At 49.6% G+C, this 17,574-nt stretch overlaps 1 protein-coding gene across 3 annotated transcripts in view; it reads left to right on the top strand.

Annotated features, from left to right (window-relative positions):
• Window positions 1–154: 154 nt before the first annotated feature.
• The window catches only part of Kcna6 (potassium voltage-gated channel subfamily A member 6), a 32,647-nt gene continuing 15,227 nt past the window's right edge, over window positions 155–17,574 (top strand). For all 3 annotated transcript variants that reach the window (XM_052174916.1, XM_052174917.1, XM_052174918.1), the window contains exon 1: window positions 155–5,527. In XM_052174916.1, coding sequence (XP_052030876.1) covers window positions 814–2,406 — 1,593 coding nt within the window. In that variant the 5' untranslated portion in view covers window positions 155–813 and the 3' untranslated portion in view covers window positions 2,407–5,527. The remainder of the gene's footprint in view (window positions 5,528–17,574) is intronic.

Genomic DNA, 17,574 nt, shown 5'->3' with positions numbered 1-17,574 from the left:
CCCTGGCTGGGTAAGGGGTGTGATGTGAGAGTGGGGTGGGAGGGGGCAGCAGGCGGGGCCTGCCACGTCACTTGGAGAGTGTGTTAAGGAGGAAGGGCAGAGCTGAGAGCAGAGAGCTGAGCCTGCTGCTGCTGCTGCTGCTGTTGCTGCTGTTGCTGCTGTTGCTGCTGCTGCGGGTGCAGGCAAGGCTTGAAGCGGTGGGGAGGTGGGTCTCCGCGCTCCGGCGCCGGGGCAGGCCCAGGGCGGTTCCGAGGCCTGTAGAACAGCTCCTGGGAAGAAGGTGGCGGCTGCAATCGCGACCTTGGCCAGACCTAGTTCGGTGGTGGACGTAGGGCGGAGGCTGAGGCCGAGCCCGGGCTGGAGTCTTTGGCGAGCCAGAGGGAGGCGCATCTGGCGCTTCGGTACCAGCGGCAGCCTGGAGTCTTCTGCATCTGGAGAAGCGCAGCAGGACCCGGTGAGAGCCAGCAGGTCTGGAGGGCGGACCTGTGGGTCCCGAGCCCAGTTTTAGGCACCATCGAGAGCTAAGCCACGCGTCTTTTCAGGCAGCCAGTTTCACGCGCGCGCGACAGTTTGTGGGTTCCAGGCATCTCAGAAATCTTGAGCACGGAGGCGCGGCTATTGAGAGCCAGAGCCACATCCCAGACCTAGCCTGGCAGAGGGACCAGCTGCAGGGTTCACCGACCTAACCGCCAGGTCAGAGCAAGGGCCCCACCCTAAAGGAGGGCACAGCCGAAGCTGGGAAGCGGGTGCCGCGCTCCGGAGCTCGTGTCGTGGGCGCCGTCCTAGTGGCGGGGAGCGCACCGCCGAGGTGACATGAGATCGGAGAAATCCCTGACGCTGGCGGCGCCGGGGGAGGTCCGTGGGCCGGAGGGGGAGCAACAGGATGCGGGTGAGTTCCAGGAGGCCGAGGGCGGCGGCGGCTGCTGTAGTAGTGAAAGGCTGGTGATCAACATCTCCGGGCTGCGCTTCGAGACGCAGCTGCGCACCCTGTCGCTGTTCCCTGACACGCTGCTCGGAGACCCTGGCCGCAGAGTCCGCTTCTTTGACCCCCTGAGGAACGAGTACTTCTTTGACCGCAACCGACCCAGCTTCGACGCTATCCTTTATTACTATCAATCTGGGGGCCGCCTGCGCAGGCCGGTTAACGTGCCCCTGGACATCTTTATGGAAGAGATTCGCTTCTATCAGTTGGGAGAGGAAGCCCTGGCGGCCTTCCGGGAGGATGAGGGTTGCCTGCCTGAAGGTGGCGAGGATGAGAAACCACTCCCCTCCCAGCCTTTCCAGCGACAGGTCTGGCTTCTCTTTGAATATCCGGAGAGTTCCGGGCCCGCCCGAGGCATCGCCATCGTCTCAGTATTGGTCATCCTTATCTCCATCGTCATCTTTTGCCTTGAGACTTTGCCTCAGTTCCGTGCAGATGGGCGCGGTGGAAGCAACGAGGGCAGTGGGACCCGCATATCCCCGGCCTCCAGGGGGAGCCACGAGGAAGAAGATGAGGATGAGGATTCCTATGCATTTCCTGGTAGCATTCCTTCTGGGGGGTTGGGGACTGGAGGGACATCTTCCTTTAGTACTCTCGGGGGTTCTTTCTTCACAGACCCGTTCTTCCTGGTGGAAACTTTATGTATCGTCTGGTTCACGTTTGAGCTCCTGGTGCGCTTCTCTGCCTGTCCCAGCAAGGCTGCTTTCTTTCGCAATATCATGAACATCATCGACTTGGTGGCCATTTTCCCCTACTTTATCACCCTGGGCACCGAGCTGGTGCAACGTCACGAGCAGCAGCCTGTGAGTGGTGGCAGTGGCCAGAATGGGCAGCAGGCCATGTCCCTAGCCATCCTCAGGGTGATCCGCCTGGTCCGGGTGTTCCGAATCTTCAAGCTCTCCCGCCACTCCAAGGGGCTGCAGATCCTGGGTAAGACCTTACAGGCATCCATGCGGGAGCTCGGGCTGCTCATCTTCTTCCTCTTCATCGGAGTCATCCTCTTCTCCAGCGCTGTGTACTTCGCAGAGGCCGATGACGTTGACTCGCTCTTCCCTAGCATCCCAGATGCCTTCTGGTGGGCTGTGGTTACAATGACCACGGTAGGTTATGGGGACATGTATCCCATGACGGTAGGGGGCAAGATTGTGGGCTCATTGTGTGCCATTGCTGGGGTCCTCACCATTGCATTACCGGTACCGGTCATTGTCTCCAATTTCAATTACTTCTACCACCGGGAGACGGAGCAGGAGGAGCAAGGCCAGTATACTCACGTCACTTGTGGGCAGCCTACCCCGGACCTGAAGGCAACGGACAATGGGCTTGGCAAACCTGACTTTGCGGAGGCTTCACGGGAACGGCGGCCCAGCTACCTTCCGACTCCACATCGAGCTTATGCGGAGAAAAGGATGCTCACCGAGGTTTGATGGATGCGGGCAGGCCTGCAGGAAAACAGGAGCTCTGAGCAAGTCACCCCTCAGGCTTCCTTCTCATGCCCACTACCCCCGCCTTAGCTCCAGAGGACGGCGAACCCCCCTTCCCCGTACACAGTCCATGGCATTCCTGGACCAAATATCTGGACTGTAGACTGTTGCTCGATCCTCGCAGCATTCGAGGTTTCTCCATCTTAGTGACATTTTGGAAATTTCAACGGTGCCACCCAATCACACCCATCAGTCATGTGGATGAGATGCACATTTCCGACCGATCTTCCCTCAAGACTGAGTTCTCATGCCTGGGTCTTGTAATATCTCTAGGAATGGTGACACCAATAGACTAGGAAGCAGCCACACTCAGGTCCCTTCTTTAGTGTCCTTTACTTTGGGTCATGCACCTTCCTTAGCTTCTGGTCACTTGGTCACCGGCAGAATCCACAGGATGGAAAAGATTTCAGCTCGCCATGTTAGTGCCCTTTCCATCTTCTGGCTGGTAGAGCTATTAGCTGCATGGCTTTGAAAGATGGCTAAATTTGGATGGAATTAGAGAAAATACTACCCAACTGGATTACTCGAAGGACATAAGGGTCAGTTCTAGACCAGTGAGGGCCGGTGGATTTCTCCAGTTGTGATCTGTCACAGGAGAGGCTGGCCCGGTCTTCATTAGTCCTCACCACTCTGATTCGGGGACTCCTTTGAGCTTCCAGGAAGGCGCTTTCTCAGAGCCAAGTTCTTTATATGTGCAAGCGCCTTCGTGTACAGAGGATCTAGAAAAGAGAAGCACGGAGACAGGAAAAAAGGCTGACCAGAGCCAAAGGACTGACTGGACTACACATCTGAAGCAAGGTGCCACTGAGCAGAGACTGTCACTTAGAACAGGCAGAGGGACTCTGCTTCCGACAGCAGACAATTCTCCCCCATTAGCCTAGACCTCTCTAAGGTATCCTCTGCCCTTCTTCCTGGGAATCTGACCTAGGATTGCAGATGGATTTGTCTTTATAAAGTAACCTCAGCTGTAACCTACAGACAGGTGAGTTCACACACTGAATGCCAGCATAGCGTTCCTTGTATGCCACAGGCAACAGCCTTTGGTTGGGTGCCAGGAAAGGGCATGGCTGTTCTCTTGGCAGCCTCTATCTTAGAGGATTTTGCTGAGTCAAACAAATGTTTGTCTGCCCTGCTCTTCCTTTGGAGCTGCATTTGGCCTGCTAAGGTAACTCGGTGGTTCCCACTTGGACCAAGCCATCTTCTCCCATTGTGAAATCACTGCCACCCTCCCAGCTGCCCACTGCCCCCTCCCACAGTAACATTGCCATTCAGTTTTGCCTTGGACAAACTGTGACACACTGTTCTCAGTTCTTGTGGGTACAGTTCTGAGACTCAAAGGACTGTTAACACGTTTTTTAATTTTCTATTGATCCTTTAAGGCTCTCTGAAGGGAATGCTTTGCCAAAAGATTTTTTTTTCTGAAGAGCAATTTAGGAAGGAGCGACCTTGACACTTGGCTTGAGAGCTCTCTGTGGCTCCACTGAGCGACAGATCACAATCTGAGTTTTGCCACAGCTTTACAGAGTAACTGTTGTCATGGTCCCTCTTTGTGCCTCAGTTCCCTGCCCCCCAACCCCCATTAAATGAGAACAGTAATGTCTTCCCCTCCCTACCTCATGGGGAATTATTAATAAACTCACCCAGGAAGGTGGGGAAGATGCTATGCAAATGTGTGAATTATAGTAATGGCTTTGAGTTTTAGTCACTATACTGCCTGCCTACATCTCTCACAGGCAAGGCCTTAACCCAGAAGTTTCCACTGTGGATCCAAAGCCTAAGATAGGCCATCGTAGACCATCAGCTCTCTAAGTCTCTCCTTGGCATTTTGGGCTAGGTCTCCATCCTTTCTCTTACCCTTCAGAATGGAGTATATTCTTGCGTTAGATTTGGTGGCCAGAAGCCACTTTTCCTGGGAGCTTGTCTTCTCTAAGCCTGCAACATAGTAAAAGCCTGAGATGTTTAAGGCCCAGAGGTCTATTCCAAGGCCAGTAAGAAAGTACTTTCTGTTTCCAATGATTTTAGTTACTCCAAGCCCACCCCAGTGGCCAAAGGGATGCCCCCAGCTGAGGGCAGATGAGGGGACTTGTGTGCATGGACCTCTGTGTGTGTATATATCGTCACCCCATCACTGTCCCTGTCCTTATGCAAACATTGCCTTTTCAAGCCAGAGCATGTCTGAAAGTAAGAGGTTTGTGGAGAGCCAGGCTCTCCAGGGACTCTGGTTGCTGTAGCAACCTTCCAGACTGTTCTCTCTCCTGATTTGGGTTATCAAGGGAGAGCAGACTACATATCCCAGCTTCACACATGGGAACACCTCCAATCTATCAGTTTAGGCATTGGCAGAACTAAAATAAGGACTCAGGACCTTTGACAATGTGGAGGAAGTGGATTCCCAATACTTCCTGCCTAGACCTTTCTTCCTGGTTCTGTATCCGGTCACTGAAGCTGCCACATCTTACCCCGAGTTTTCAGGAACTTAAATGCTTAAAAACTGCCCAACTCAGTCAACGGCAACATTAAGGTTTTCAAAAGGGGAACTAAGAGAGGGGTACATAATGTCCCCTCCAGGGTGGCCAGAGTGGGCCTTGAGGACATGGATGACACCGGTCTGGGGTGTCATGGTATTCTCATCTCAGACACAGGCTCTTCCCAGCCCTAAAGAGAGATCAAGAAGATCGAAACTCCTCCCTCCCAGGGAGCAACAGTGCTCCGGGCAAAAATTACAGAAGTGATTCTTAAGATGTCAGGCAGAAACTGAGAGGCTGTGACTCAATCAAGATTTTTTGTGGAGAATTTTGTCCAGTGAGCTCTCCCTGCTTCTGAGCCTCCATGTGGCCGACGCAACCTTGTCATGAAGAGAACTGTGCTGCCTCTGCAGCTGGAATAGGACCACAGCTGCTCCAGAAGGTGGGGACGAAAGTCAAGCCATCTCAATGACTGGCATAAGTCAGCGGGGGCTTCCAGAGGGCTCCCTGGGACTGCCAGTTTCTGCTTGGGTTGAGGACACTCCTCCTGCCTAGCATCCCGGAGGAGCAAAGGACAGCTGGCCATTCTTGCCTCTGAGGTAGGTCCCCTAATAGTGGTATTTCACCCTTGACAGGGTGGGGAGGGGGAGGGGCTCAGTGCCTGGGGAAAAGTGTGGTTTTGTTGTCTGTCTTTTCCGGCTGTGTGGTTCTGTCTTCCTTCATCTGATTCTGCCCCCTCTTTTCTGATTCTCTCTCCCCTTGATTTTTCCATCTCTTCTCTGCAGTCTTTCCTTCCTACTCTTTTCCCTCCCCTGATTCTCTTCTTCCCACCCCCACCCCATTTAAATGGCGTCTGCCTTGCAGGCATATTTCTATTTTCTTCCTCCTCCTCTCCACACCTTTTGGCTCTGGGGAGCCTCTTCAGTGTCACTGGGAGGATCATACCTTGAACTACAGGATAGCTGTAGACGGGGATTGTGCCAAGAGGGTTCCCTGTTTCCTGGGGTACCGTATTTCCCTTGTACACTCTGTTCTTGGAGGGGCTGCATATACACAATCCGAGGAAATTCTATTCCGTTAGTAAAATGTCTTTTGGAAATTTCCTGTATGAAAATGCTAGGATAAAAGAAGAAAGATGGCAGGAGAAAAGACTGGTGAGAGAGAGAGAGAGAGAGAGAGAGAGAGAGAGAGAGAGAGAGAGAGAGACAGACAGTGAATTTCAATCTCAGAAACTCAGCGATTTAGTACTGAAGTATGTCCATCTCAGGGTCCTTCAACCTTAGGAGCTTTGCAGAGAGGTTGAAATCAAAGAAACCGTAAAAAGGATAAGGCAGAGAAAGCTGGACTAGCCCGGAGGAAGCCTTAACTGGAGGCAGATCCCATAACTCCTCTGCACTCACATGAAGGCATCCTAAGCCTCTGGCTGGCCCCGTGTGCTCAAGGCAGAGAAGGAAGAAAAGGCACCACCCTGGTGCTGTAACGTATGGGGGACAGGACACTTCCTGATGTGGAAGGCCAGCGTGCAGATAAAAGAAGAAAGATGGCAGGAGAAAAGACTGTGATGAGAGAGAGAGAGAGAGAGAGAGAGAGAGAGAGAGAGACAGACAGACAGACAGACAGACAGACAGATTCCACAGGGAGAGTGTGTGCACTGACCCCGGAGCACAGGGTCAAGTTCTCGCTACATCAAGATATCATGGTGGCCATGAGGACACGCCAGGATCAACATAGGCTGTTAAACCAGCACCAGAGAACCTCTGAGGGTGACATAACTGTTCTAAAACAGATGTATTGGTATATGACTCAGGTGAGGGAGACAGGAGTCTAATAACCCAAGTCCTCTTCTGGCTTGGGACAAAGGTCTGGTTTTATAAATCAAAAAGGATGGGCCCTGCATGCTATCTGGATCAGAGTGACAGTTCTTTTTCTTCCGACACATGGGCACACTTCACATTTATCCTGCTCCTTTGCAGTTGTCACAAAATACCAAGAAGTGGTGTGTGTGTGCGCGCATGTGCGTATGCGTGTGTGTGTGTGTGTGTGTGTGTGTTTCCATGTGTCCATGTGTATATGTGTGTATCCATGTGTCCATGTGTATGTGTCTGTATCTTTGTGTCTGTGTGTATGTATGTATGTGTATGGTGTCTGTGAGGGCTCTATAAGGTATATGTGTGTATGTCCATGCTGTGATGTGTGAGGATTTGTGTGTGTGTGGCTTGTGACATGTGTGTGTTATCTGTAGCATGTGGCATGTGTAGAGTATGTGTTGTTTCTGTGAAGTGTATGTGAAATATATGTGGTGTGTGAAGTAGGTGTGTGTGTGTATGTGTGTGTGTATGGAGTCTCTTGGGGTATGTGTGTCTGGGGTATATATATGGTGTGTATGTGGTATGTGTGTGGTGTGTGTCTGTGGGGTTTCTGTGGGGTGTGTGCATATGAGTTGGTGGTGTGTGTATGTGGTATGTTTGTCTGTGTGTCTGTGTTGAGCATGTGTTACATGCAAGTGTGTCTGTGGGGTTATGGATATGGGGGTATGGTATATGTGTGTGTGGTATGTGTGTGCGGGGTGTCTGTGGGGTATATGTGTGTGCATATGTGTGGTGTGTATGGTATATGTTTGTGTGTATATGTGGCATGTGTAGGGTGTGTGTATGTGAGTCTGTTGTGACTGTCAATATCATTTTGACTGTCAAGATTTCATGAGATATACAAGCTTAGTATTTCTCTGAAGACCCATCAGGCCATTCTTTGGAGAGCAGATCCTGCATGCGTAGTATTCAGGAGTAAGGTCAAGGGCTTGCTCAAGGACTTCATATTTTCTTTCTGAACAAAGCAACCCCACAGTGCTCCTTGGACCACCAAATCCTTGCATCTGTAAGCACCAAGAGCTAAAAGTAGTTATTCTCACCCTCTTCCACTCTTCCCCAAGGTTGCTGTTAACCCTTCTTAGCTCTGTGTGACAGGAGCCGGCAGTCCTCTAGGTTTTGGTTCAACTGAGGTGGTCGTAGTTAATCACACTTTTCCTATTGTCTGCAAGAGCTCACTCTGATGTCCCTTTGGATTCCTGTTGCCCTCAGGGCCTTGCCCTTCTTCCGCTGAGCCTTTCCCTCCACAGGACACCTCTCATTGTACAGCTTGTCTTCTGCGCTCGGTCCCTCCCTCGCTTCTCTGATGCAGGCTTTGCTGGCGGGGCTATTTCTCTCACCTTGCATCTCTATGTAAATGCCAAGAAAGATCCCATTCCCAGGAGATGTCATGCTCCCTGAATCATCTGGCTGGAACTGCTGCCTGAACTCTGATTGGTCTTGACTGTGTGGTTATTGCCTGAGGAAGGGAAGTGTGTGCTTCTTCTGATGTGTCACGGTCACTTACGGGAGGAAGAGGAAATCATGCGTTCAGCTGTAGGAGTCCCTGCCCACGTACCTTTTAGATTCCTCTGCACAGACAGCTCACGGCAGAATGAGGCCTGGAGCCCAGGGCTTTGGAGGGAGGACACAAATTGCCAGACACAGGCCACTGGGAGATGGACAGATGGGCGGCGGCTTCTCATGAGGTTCCTTTCCTGCTCTGGGCTCCAGGGCATCACGGGGTTGGAGACTGTGATGCTCTCCTGTTTCTTTACTCTGAACTGGAGAGAGTGGCTCGTCCCTGCTCCCTCTTTGTCCCAGTGCCCTTGTTTACGTAGATCCTACAGAGGGGCGTGGAGCTGCTCTTTACGGGTTTTCACGGAGTTATTTCTACAAGATATTGACTCATTCACCGTATAAAATGTGGAAAGAGACCCAGTAGTCAGAAACTCAATGTTGATGCTGGTCTAACCTTGACCTCTTTGGGGCCTACCCTGCTCAGGTTTATGATGTATGTATTTTTTAAATATAACTCTAACCTCATCACTGATAGCATAGAGGGAATTTCCCTGAGTCAAGTCCACAGACCCATGGGTGCACTGGTAAGATTTGCTTTCCACATCCCTTTAGACTCCTCCTGGAACCTTAGGGCCGTCTGCTGCTGGCTGCACAGAGTGCATTCAGACCTGGTCCCTTCGGTGAAAGCAAGGTCGACATTTTGAAAGCAAATTGCAGCTACGAAGTCTACAAGCTGCTATTTTAGACATGTTCGCTGTTCTCTGGGGGCTTGACAACCGCTGTCTCCTGGAGACGAACCTGCTCCTGGCAGCAGAGGTGTGCTTTGGGAGAACACACAGTATGCCTGGAATGCAGCTGTCAGCATCTGCAGAGCTCTGGCTGAGCTCTGAGCCATTGCCTGAGGAAGCTGAAGGTTCTCTCCAGCCTCCCAAGGGTAAGCAACCCAGCACTTCTTGCCACTTACAATTTTCTGAAACCTAGGTGGGGCTCTTTGATATCAGGCTTTGGAGCACTGGTTCTTTAACTTCCTGATGTTGCGACCCTTTAACATGATTCCTCAGGTTGTGATAACCCTCCCTCCAACTATAAAATCATTCTGTTACTACTTTATTACTGCAATTTTGCTACTGTTATAAATCATAATGTAAAATATCTATGTTTTCCGATGGTCTTAGGTGACCTCTGTGAAAAGGTCCTTTTGACACCCCCTCCCCCTTCCCCTGAAAGGGGTCATGACCCACAGGTCGAGAATCACTGCTTTAGAACAAAGTGGTGATGAGCCGGGGTTTCAGGTTTAAATCCTTCCCTGATGTGTGACACCAGGCAAGTATGAAACTGTCCAGCAACTCAGTTTCCCTTTCTGTTACACGGGGGATAATATCAACGTTGATCTGATAGGGCTGTTCTTAGAGCTGAATAAATTAATGTGTGCAAAGTGTTTAAAAGAGCAGTCTCTATTTAAAGATTGAATATTTTTGGGTCCGGAGAGATGGTTCAGGAGTTAAGACTACTGGTTGTTCTTCCAGAAGACCCAGGTTCAATTCCCAGAACCTGCCTAGTGATTCACAGTTCTAACTCCAGTTCCAGGGATTCCAACACCCTTGTCTGGTCTCTGCAGACACCAAAAATACACATGATGCACACGCATGCAGGCAAATCATCCCATAGGCATAAAATAATAAAAAATTAAATATGGATAATTTTGATAATTATGCTTTTGCATAATGAAACAAGATTGATAGATAGGCAGGCAGCCAGCCAGTTGAGTTGTCCTCTTTGGTTAGTAAGAGAAACTGAGGCAAGAGGGCTTATGACATAGTTAAGGGCTCACAGATATGTGGTTCACTGTCAGGGTTACAGGGTAGGATGCATGCCTGGGTGTTTCTGGTGCTGAGTGATAGAAGCACGGCTGTGTTTCCTGACTGTGTAGGTTATTGTATGCCTGCCAGTGTAGCTCTGGTAGGGAAGCTACAGGTATTAATGCCTTTTTCTGCAGATTCTTGGAAAGCACATAAGCTCTGTATGTGTGCCTGCATCTTCTTCTGTGTCTACACCGGAGTCTTCATCTGAACCTTTATGCACCTACATCTTCATCTCTTTTTGTGTCTGTCTGCATCTGCACCTGTGTCTCCATCTGTTTCTGTCTGTGCACTGGCATGTGCATCTATGTTTGCATTTGTTACTGCATCTCTGTCTATATCGTCTGCATCTGCATCTGAATCTGCATCTGCACGTGTGTCTCCATCTCTGTCTGTCTGCATTGGCTACCTCACCTCTGTGTCTATCTGCATGCATAGCTGCACTTGTATCTTCATCTCTGTCTGCATTTGAGACTGCACTCTGCACCTGTGTCTGCATCTCCATTTGTACCCATTTGCATCTGTGTCTGTGTCTGTCTGCATTGGCTGTACCTCTGTTATTTTTCTGCATCTATATCTGCACCTGCATCTAAATCTCTGTCTGCATTTGCTACTGCATTCTGTCTGTACCTACATCTTCATTTGTATCTGCACCTGCATCTGCATCTATATCTGCATCTGCGTCTGTCTGCATTGGCTGCACCTCTGTCTGTGTCTATCTGCGTCTATATCTGCATGTGCGTCTGCCACTTCACTTCCATCTGTATCTGTATGCCTCTGTGTTTGTCTGCATGAGATGCTGCATTTCTGTCTGTATCCATCTTCATCGGTATCTGCACCTGAGTCTGTATCTGCATCTACACCCACAGCTGCAGCTGCATCTGAGAGATCAGTATTTGCATCTGTCTATATGCCCACATCTCCCTGTCCATTCACCTTACATATGGAACATCTGCCTTTTGAGCCCCTTGTTACTGTGATCACCATTACCTCATCCGTACCACTCGTTTGTAGCACCCCCACCCCCAGGCTGCCCCGACCATCCTCTGCTTTGCTGATTGGCAGCTTTTAGCTTCTCTGCCCTCCTTTAAGATGGAGCACACAGGGGCCTCTGCCGCTGGAACAAGCTGTCTTCCCACTTGCTTGTGATTTGGGAGCTTTAGCTCTCCTTGGGGGTTCTGCCCCCTGCCAGCTCCTTTCCTCCATCCCTGCAATTTCTCCTGCAGGATCCAGCCTAGAGCCGGGGTGTATGCCTGCCCTGCTGTTTTTGGATTAAGAGATGCATGGTTTGTTTGCCTTTAAAGTTGAACTTGAGTCTGCTCCTCATTTAACCTCAAAAGCTTCAGTTTCGACATTGGCAAAACAAGGAAGCTAATACCAGTAGCCTCTCAAGGCAGCATGCTGAGGCCCAGATGACTCTGCCAGTTAAAGGGAGTAGCCAGCTCTGGCTAGCTGAGGGGCCCTCAGGGACACTGAGAGAGAGGCTGAATTGGGGCCAGGCAGGCCACCTGCATCCTCAAAGGAAGACAGTGTCCCTGCTGACTGCGACTATTTCAATAGACTACGATAGCTATATACGCATATACGTGTATATATGTATATATTCTGGATAGTTCTTGGTTGTACCAGAAGGCTGTTTGCCTAGAGGAGTCACAGCAGAATTTCTTAAAATAATTTTCCTTAGGATGTGATTTCATATACAGAAATGTGTGGATGTATCTTGGAAGACTGGGGTGGGTAAAATAGGAGTCTTTTAAAAAAGCAAGTTTGTTTCTAACTAAACCCAGACCAGGAGTGGTGGTGGTGGTGGTGGGGCCCTTTTCCTTGCCCTTCCCGAGCTACACAGGGAACAGCTCCAAAGGTTTGCAGATGGATGGGCTGTGAGAGTTGAACATGGGTGGTAAATGTCTCATGTAAGAAAGAGGAAACCAAGGCAGAGAATTGAAAGGGTTAAACTCAACACCATAAGACTCTGGGGAGGAGCTGATACCAGGACTCCCAATTGTTATCTGATCCCAGCACCTTCCTAAAGACAAACCAAAGGACTATATGAACATAAACAGAACTGAGTGACTTTCTGCACTTCCCCACACAGCCACACGTTTGGCCGAGTGGCCCATGCGAGCATAGCAAGGTGATTTTGGATTGTATCTTTCCCTTCTCCCTTCCTGGCAGGCCTGGATGGAAAACCTGCATCTGACAGCCGCCTTCTATGCTATGGAAGGGTTAGATAGTGTTGCCTTGGGAGAACCAGCCTTATTCAGCACAAAAAGGCACAAAAGCCACATACCGGCTTCCGCTCTTCCCTGCTAAGAGTTTCTTTAACCTCTGTTAAATTTAGTGGCTAGAGTGAAGGAAGTAATCAGAGATGGGAACTCAGGAAAGAGAGCCTTTTAGAGATGCCTGCTTGGGAGATGAAGGAAGGATAAAAAATTCTAGCATCTTATCCAGGAACGTGATTATCTCTGGAAGCCCTGGGGAGCAGAAACCAGCTTCTAGTTGCTTTCCTGTGCGCATTTGCTCTGAACTCGGGGAGAAGGAGGGGGTGTTCTTGTTGAGTTACGCATCTCCTTCATAAATCACAGGACTGGGGATTTGGAAAAATAAAGCTTCCAGAAGCCATGGTGGCTGAACCTTAAATCAGAACGGCTCTGGGCTGCTTTAAGGTAATTTGGCTTTGCTGAAAAGAAATAGAAAATTCTGGAAAGACAGAGAAGTTAGTTTGTGTTGACCACTGAAGTCTGCTGTCTGTGCTTCATGGCAGAGTGTTTACCCATGAGCCCACCTGTGTAGACCAGTAGGAGCCCAGCACATTGACCTGAATGTGAGTGTCTATTAAATTTATCCATCCATTTATCCATCCATCCATCCATCCATCCATCCATCCATCCATCCATCCATCCATCCAATTCCCCAAACATATCCGTCTAGTACTTGACGTTACAGGACTGCAGACATCCAAAAGAGCCACTGCCTGGCGTCTACCCCTTATCAGTGGTCCTAAAGTGTCACTTTTAGTTTACGGGCCAGGTGCGGCTTAACTTCAAGAAACAGTGCTTTATACACAGGTGTGGAGTTTGGGTGTCTTTCTTTTGAAAGACAAGGTGTCTGGCCTGGCAGGTCCTGTGCTCAGCTTGCTAACTACTTGGGAGGAGCTGAGACTCCCAGTGCCATCTTAAAGGTTTTCACTCCTTTCCAGTAGTGGGAGAGCAGAAGCTGCAGCCCACAGGCTTTTGGAGAGCATTAAGATGCAAACTGTAAGAGCTGGGTGTGATGCATACCTGCACACCCAGCCCTTGGGGAAGCAGAGGCAGGAGGAACAGAGATACAACAGTATCCTCATCACATAGGAATTTAAGTTCAGCCTTCACCGTGTAAGACCCCGCCTCAAAAACCAAAGCCAAACAAAACAAAACAAGAAACCAAACCAAACAAAACAACAACAAAAACCCTTAAAGGAACAAAGGAACAAACAAAACCCCAAGGACTGTCTGGGGCGATGACTCATCTGGTGAGGTATCTGTTACTCAAGGATGAGGCCCTGAATTCCAAGCATCCCCATTAGAAAATACCTAATACAGGAGTCGATGCTGTAATCCCAGCGCTAGGGGCAGAGACAAGAGGATCCCTGGGGCTAGCAGGCACACTATCCTGGGTGAATTAATGAGCTTCAGGTCTATTGAGAGACCCTGCCTCAAAAGCTGAAGTGAACAGTGACACACACACACACACACACACACACACACACACACACACACACCAAAGAATCAAACTGCAAACTCTAGCACAGGCCAAAACAAAAGAAGACAGTGGGTGCTTGGTCATTTCATCTTTGAGAGTTAACTTCCACTTGCATGACGTCAGGGACTAAGGACCGGCCATTCCATTCCTCCTGCCCAGGACAGACACGGATGGAGAACGTGGACTCAGAAGTGAGAGTGTGTGGATAGTGAGAGTGTGTGGATAGTGAGAGTGTGTGGATAGTGAGAGTGTGTGGATTTCCAAGGTGAGGGTTGGCACGTGGTACCCACCTGTCCCGTTCTGTGTGACGTCATGCTAATCCCTGGCTTCTCACTTGTCTCTCTGCCTGGGGCGTTTGCAGCTGGCTCTCACTATGTCCTATTTTGAATAGGAGATGTCCCTATAGGCTTCTATAGTGCATGCTTGGTCCTCAGCAGGTGGTGTGAACGTGAGGAGGTGGGGCTCAGGAAGGCTGTAGGAAGTAAGTCACCCGGGGGACATGTTTGAAAGTGTATCTGTATCAGGAGACAGCTATATCAGGCCCCTGTCAGCAAGCACTTGTTGGCATCCACAATAGAGTCTGTGTTTGGTATATGGGATGGACCCCAAGTTAGGGAAATCTCTGGATGGCCTTTCCTTCAGTCTCTGATCCACACTTTGTCTCTGCATCTCTTCCCATGGGTATTGCATTCCCACTTCTAAGAAGGACCATAGTATCCATACTTTGGTCTTTCTTCTTCTCCTGGGAGGCTCCCCCGGTGCATGACAAATACAGAGGGGAATGTTCTCAGCCAGCCATTGAGCTGAGCACAGGGTCCCCAATGGAAGAGCTGGAGAAAGGACCCAAGGAGCTGAAGGGGTTTGCAGACCCATAGAAAGAACAGCAATACGAACCACCCAGTACCCTCCCCCCCCAGAGTTCCCAGGGATTTAAACCATCAACCAAAGAGTACCAAGGAGGGACCCATGGCCCCAGCTGCATATGTAGCAGAAGATGGCCTTGTGGGACATTAAAGGGAGGAGAGTCCTTTGATCTTGAGAAGGCTTGATGCCCCAGTATAGGGGAATGCCAGGACAAGAAAGTGGGAATGGGTGGATTGGTGAGCAGTGAGAGGAGGGATGGGATAGGGAGTTATGGGGGGCGGGGACCAGGAAAGGGGCCAACATTTGAAATGTAAATAAAGAATATATCTAATAAAAAAGTGTACCTGGCTGTGATGTTAGGGTGTTCAATGTTCTGTGTTACAGTATATCCCAGTTCTAGTCCTGTTCTCTCTGTCTGCTTCTCATCTACCACAAGGTACAACAGTGTCCGGGCCACACAATTCCTTCTGTCCAAGTGCATGAGGCCAAGCAGCCAAGGTCTGAGCCTTCTGAAACCATGAGCCAAAAAAGATTCTTTCCTCCTTTGGACTATTCTCCCAAATGTGACTAGTACAAGCTGTCCAGTAAAACCTCCTGGCTTGAACTTTGTTGCTCAGAAGTTAAATGGCTGCAGGGTTGTAACTGTTTCAGCATAAGGTCCTCAAGAGGGAGGTAAAGCCTCTCTCTATTTTCTTGTTTTACCTATGATTTTATTAAAAATGATTCAGGCCTGGAATTCAAAAGGATGGTTGAGGCCAGAGTCAGTCAGTGATAAAGCCTTAGAATTCTGAGAGGAATTGACATGTCAAAGTCATCTTCCCTCAGGAACATCTTTCAGTCCTGAAAGCCAGAAAAAATATCTACCTCCTGTGGTAGGCCAGAAGAAGTTAGAGCAGGCTGGTATACAAGAAAATCCACCATGAGCCTTCATTCGGTATGTGTCTGCCTCAGTTTCCCCAGTAGGTGAGTGTTGACTAATTTTTGTCAACTTGACAGAAGCTAGAGTCTAGGAAGATGGAACCTCATCTGAGAAAATGCCTCCGTCAGACTGGCCTATAGGCACGCCTTGGTTGACAGTTGATGGGGACGGGCCTAGCTCACTTGGGGCGGTACCATTCCTGGGCAAGTGCTTGTGTGAGAAAGCAGGCTGAGTGAGGCAGGAGAGAGAGCCTGTAAGCAACACTCCTCCGTGCCTTGTGCTTCAGTTCCTGCCTTCAGGTTCCTATCTTGAGTTCCTGCCCCATTTCCCTTCATAATGGACTGTAAGCGGTAAGCTGACATAAATCCTTCCCTCCCCAAGTTGCTTTTGGTTGTAGTGTTTATCACAGCAACAGAAAACAGGCTAGGACAAGGTGTGTGTGTGTGTGTAAGGTTGTTGATGTAGAAGAGAATTATTTTCTTATTGGAACTAAGCTTTACTGAAAGTGGGCCATAGAAAAATTTCAAAATTTGCCCAGGGTAGGCAAACTTGCAGAAAAACATGCAATCAATAGACCTAGGAAGTAGAACTGGCTACTACATTCACAATTCTAATGCTTCCTTCACTGCAACCAAAGAAAATGCCAGCTGTAGCCAAACAGATCTGAGAGCCTTTTCTCCCAGTGGACAAACAAAGGGGCGTGTATTGAAGTGTACACCTCAGAGTGGGGACTCTGAGAAGTAGTCCTAACTGTATTTAGACTCCTAAGGTGACACCTTTGCAGATGCATAGCATGACATTTGTCACCCTGGAGGAGCCATGCTGGGCGAGGATGCCACCCCGACACAAATGCCTTTGACAGTGCAGGCAGAGGACGAAGTGTGCATTCCTTAGAGCAAGTTAGTGCTGGACACTGCCACCTCCATTCTGTGACGTGTGTGACATTGGGAGAGTCGGGAGGCTCTGAGTTTTTCCTCTTCTGTGACAGAGTGACTGATGGAAGTCTTGTAGAATTATGGGAGTTTGGACAGGTCACGTGGTCAGTGCACCCTTGGCTTGACATCTGGGCTTCTCTTGCTGGGCAGAGTGGCTGGGTTGATTGAGAGGCCAGGTAAGGCTCTTCCTGCTTCACCAGCAGGCTCATGAATGTGCCTTTAATCATGTGTGTGAGGTCAGCATTCGTCCTTAGGATTACAAGTCAGTGGAAACTACGACTTAGTTCGCAGATAAAACATCTGCTCTATATACAGCCGTCAGGACTGTCTTGAGTTTGCAAGTAAGTCAGCTGAATGGAATGATATGCAGAGAGTAAGGCAAACTTACATGGGACAGGCAGGCAGGAAGAGAACTCCTAGGCATGCATGAGGCACATGCCAACAATCGCAGGTACTCAAGAGGCTGAGATAGATAGATTGAAAATGCAAGGCCCAGCTGGGCTCCTCAAAGGCCCTGTGTCAAAGGTATCATGAGGGCTGCGGCTGTTGCTCATTTTTAAACCACTCGAATCTCATGAAAAAGGCTTTAGGTTCAATACAGGTGCTGTAGAGGAGCAAGAATGGGGGGGGGGGCAGGAGGAGGAGGGAGAATGGAAGGGATGGGAAGGGAGGGGAAGAGGAGAGGAGACTGTGAATTTAAACGTGCTCTGCTCTGCTCTACAAGTTTCCTCATGGTGCTAGGCATATTCTGAAGACTCACAGGAGACATTACTCAAGTGTTAGCTCCTTGATGCAGTCTGTCTGAGATCCCCGGTCTTCGCCCTTTCCCTCACGTCCTGGTCACACACCACCTGCTCCACCTTAAATTTCTTTCCTCCCGTTTGCTCCTTTCCTCAGATGAATGCTCAGCCAACCAACTTAGCCAGAGCAACTCATCTAAGAGTTGCTCAGCTGTGCAGAACA

The sequence above is a fragment of the Apodemus sylvaticus genome, chromosome 2 (assembly GCF_947179515.1).
Source record: "Apodemus sylvaticus chromosome 2, mApoSyl1.1, whole genome shotgun sequence".
Lineage (NCBI taxonomy): Eukaryota > Metazoa > Chordata > Mammalia > Rodentia > Muridae > Apodemus > Apodemus sylvaticus.
The sequence above is the reverse complement of the archived record's forward strand: the minus strand, read 5'-3'. Positions and strand labels throughout refer to the sequence as shown.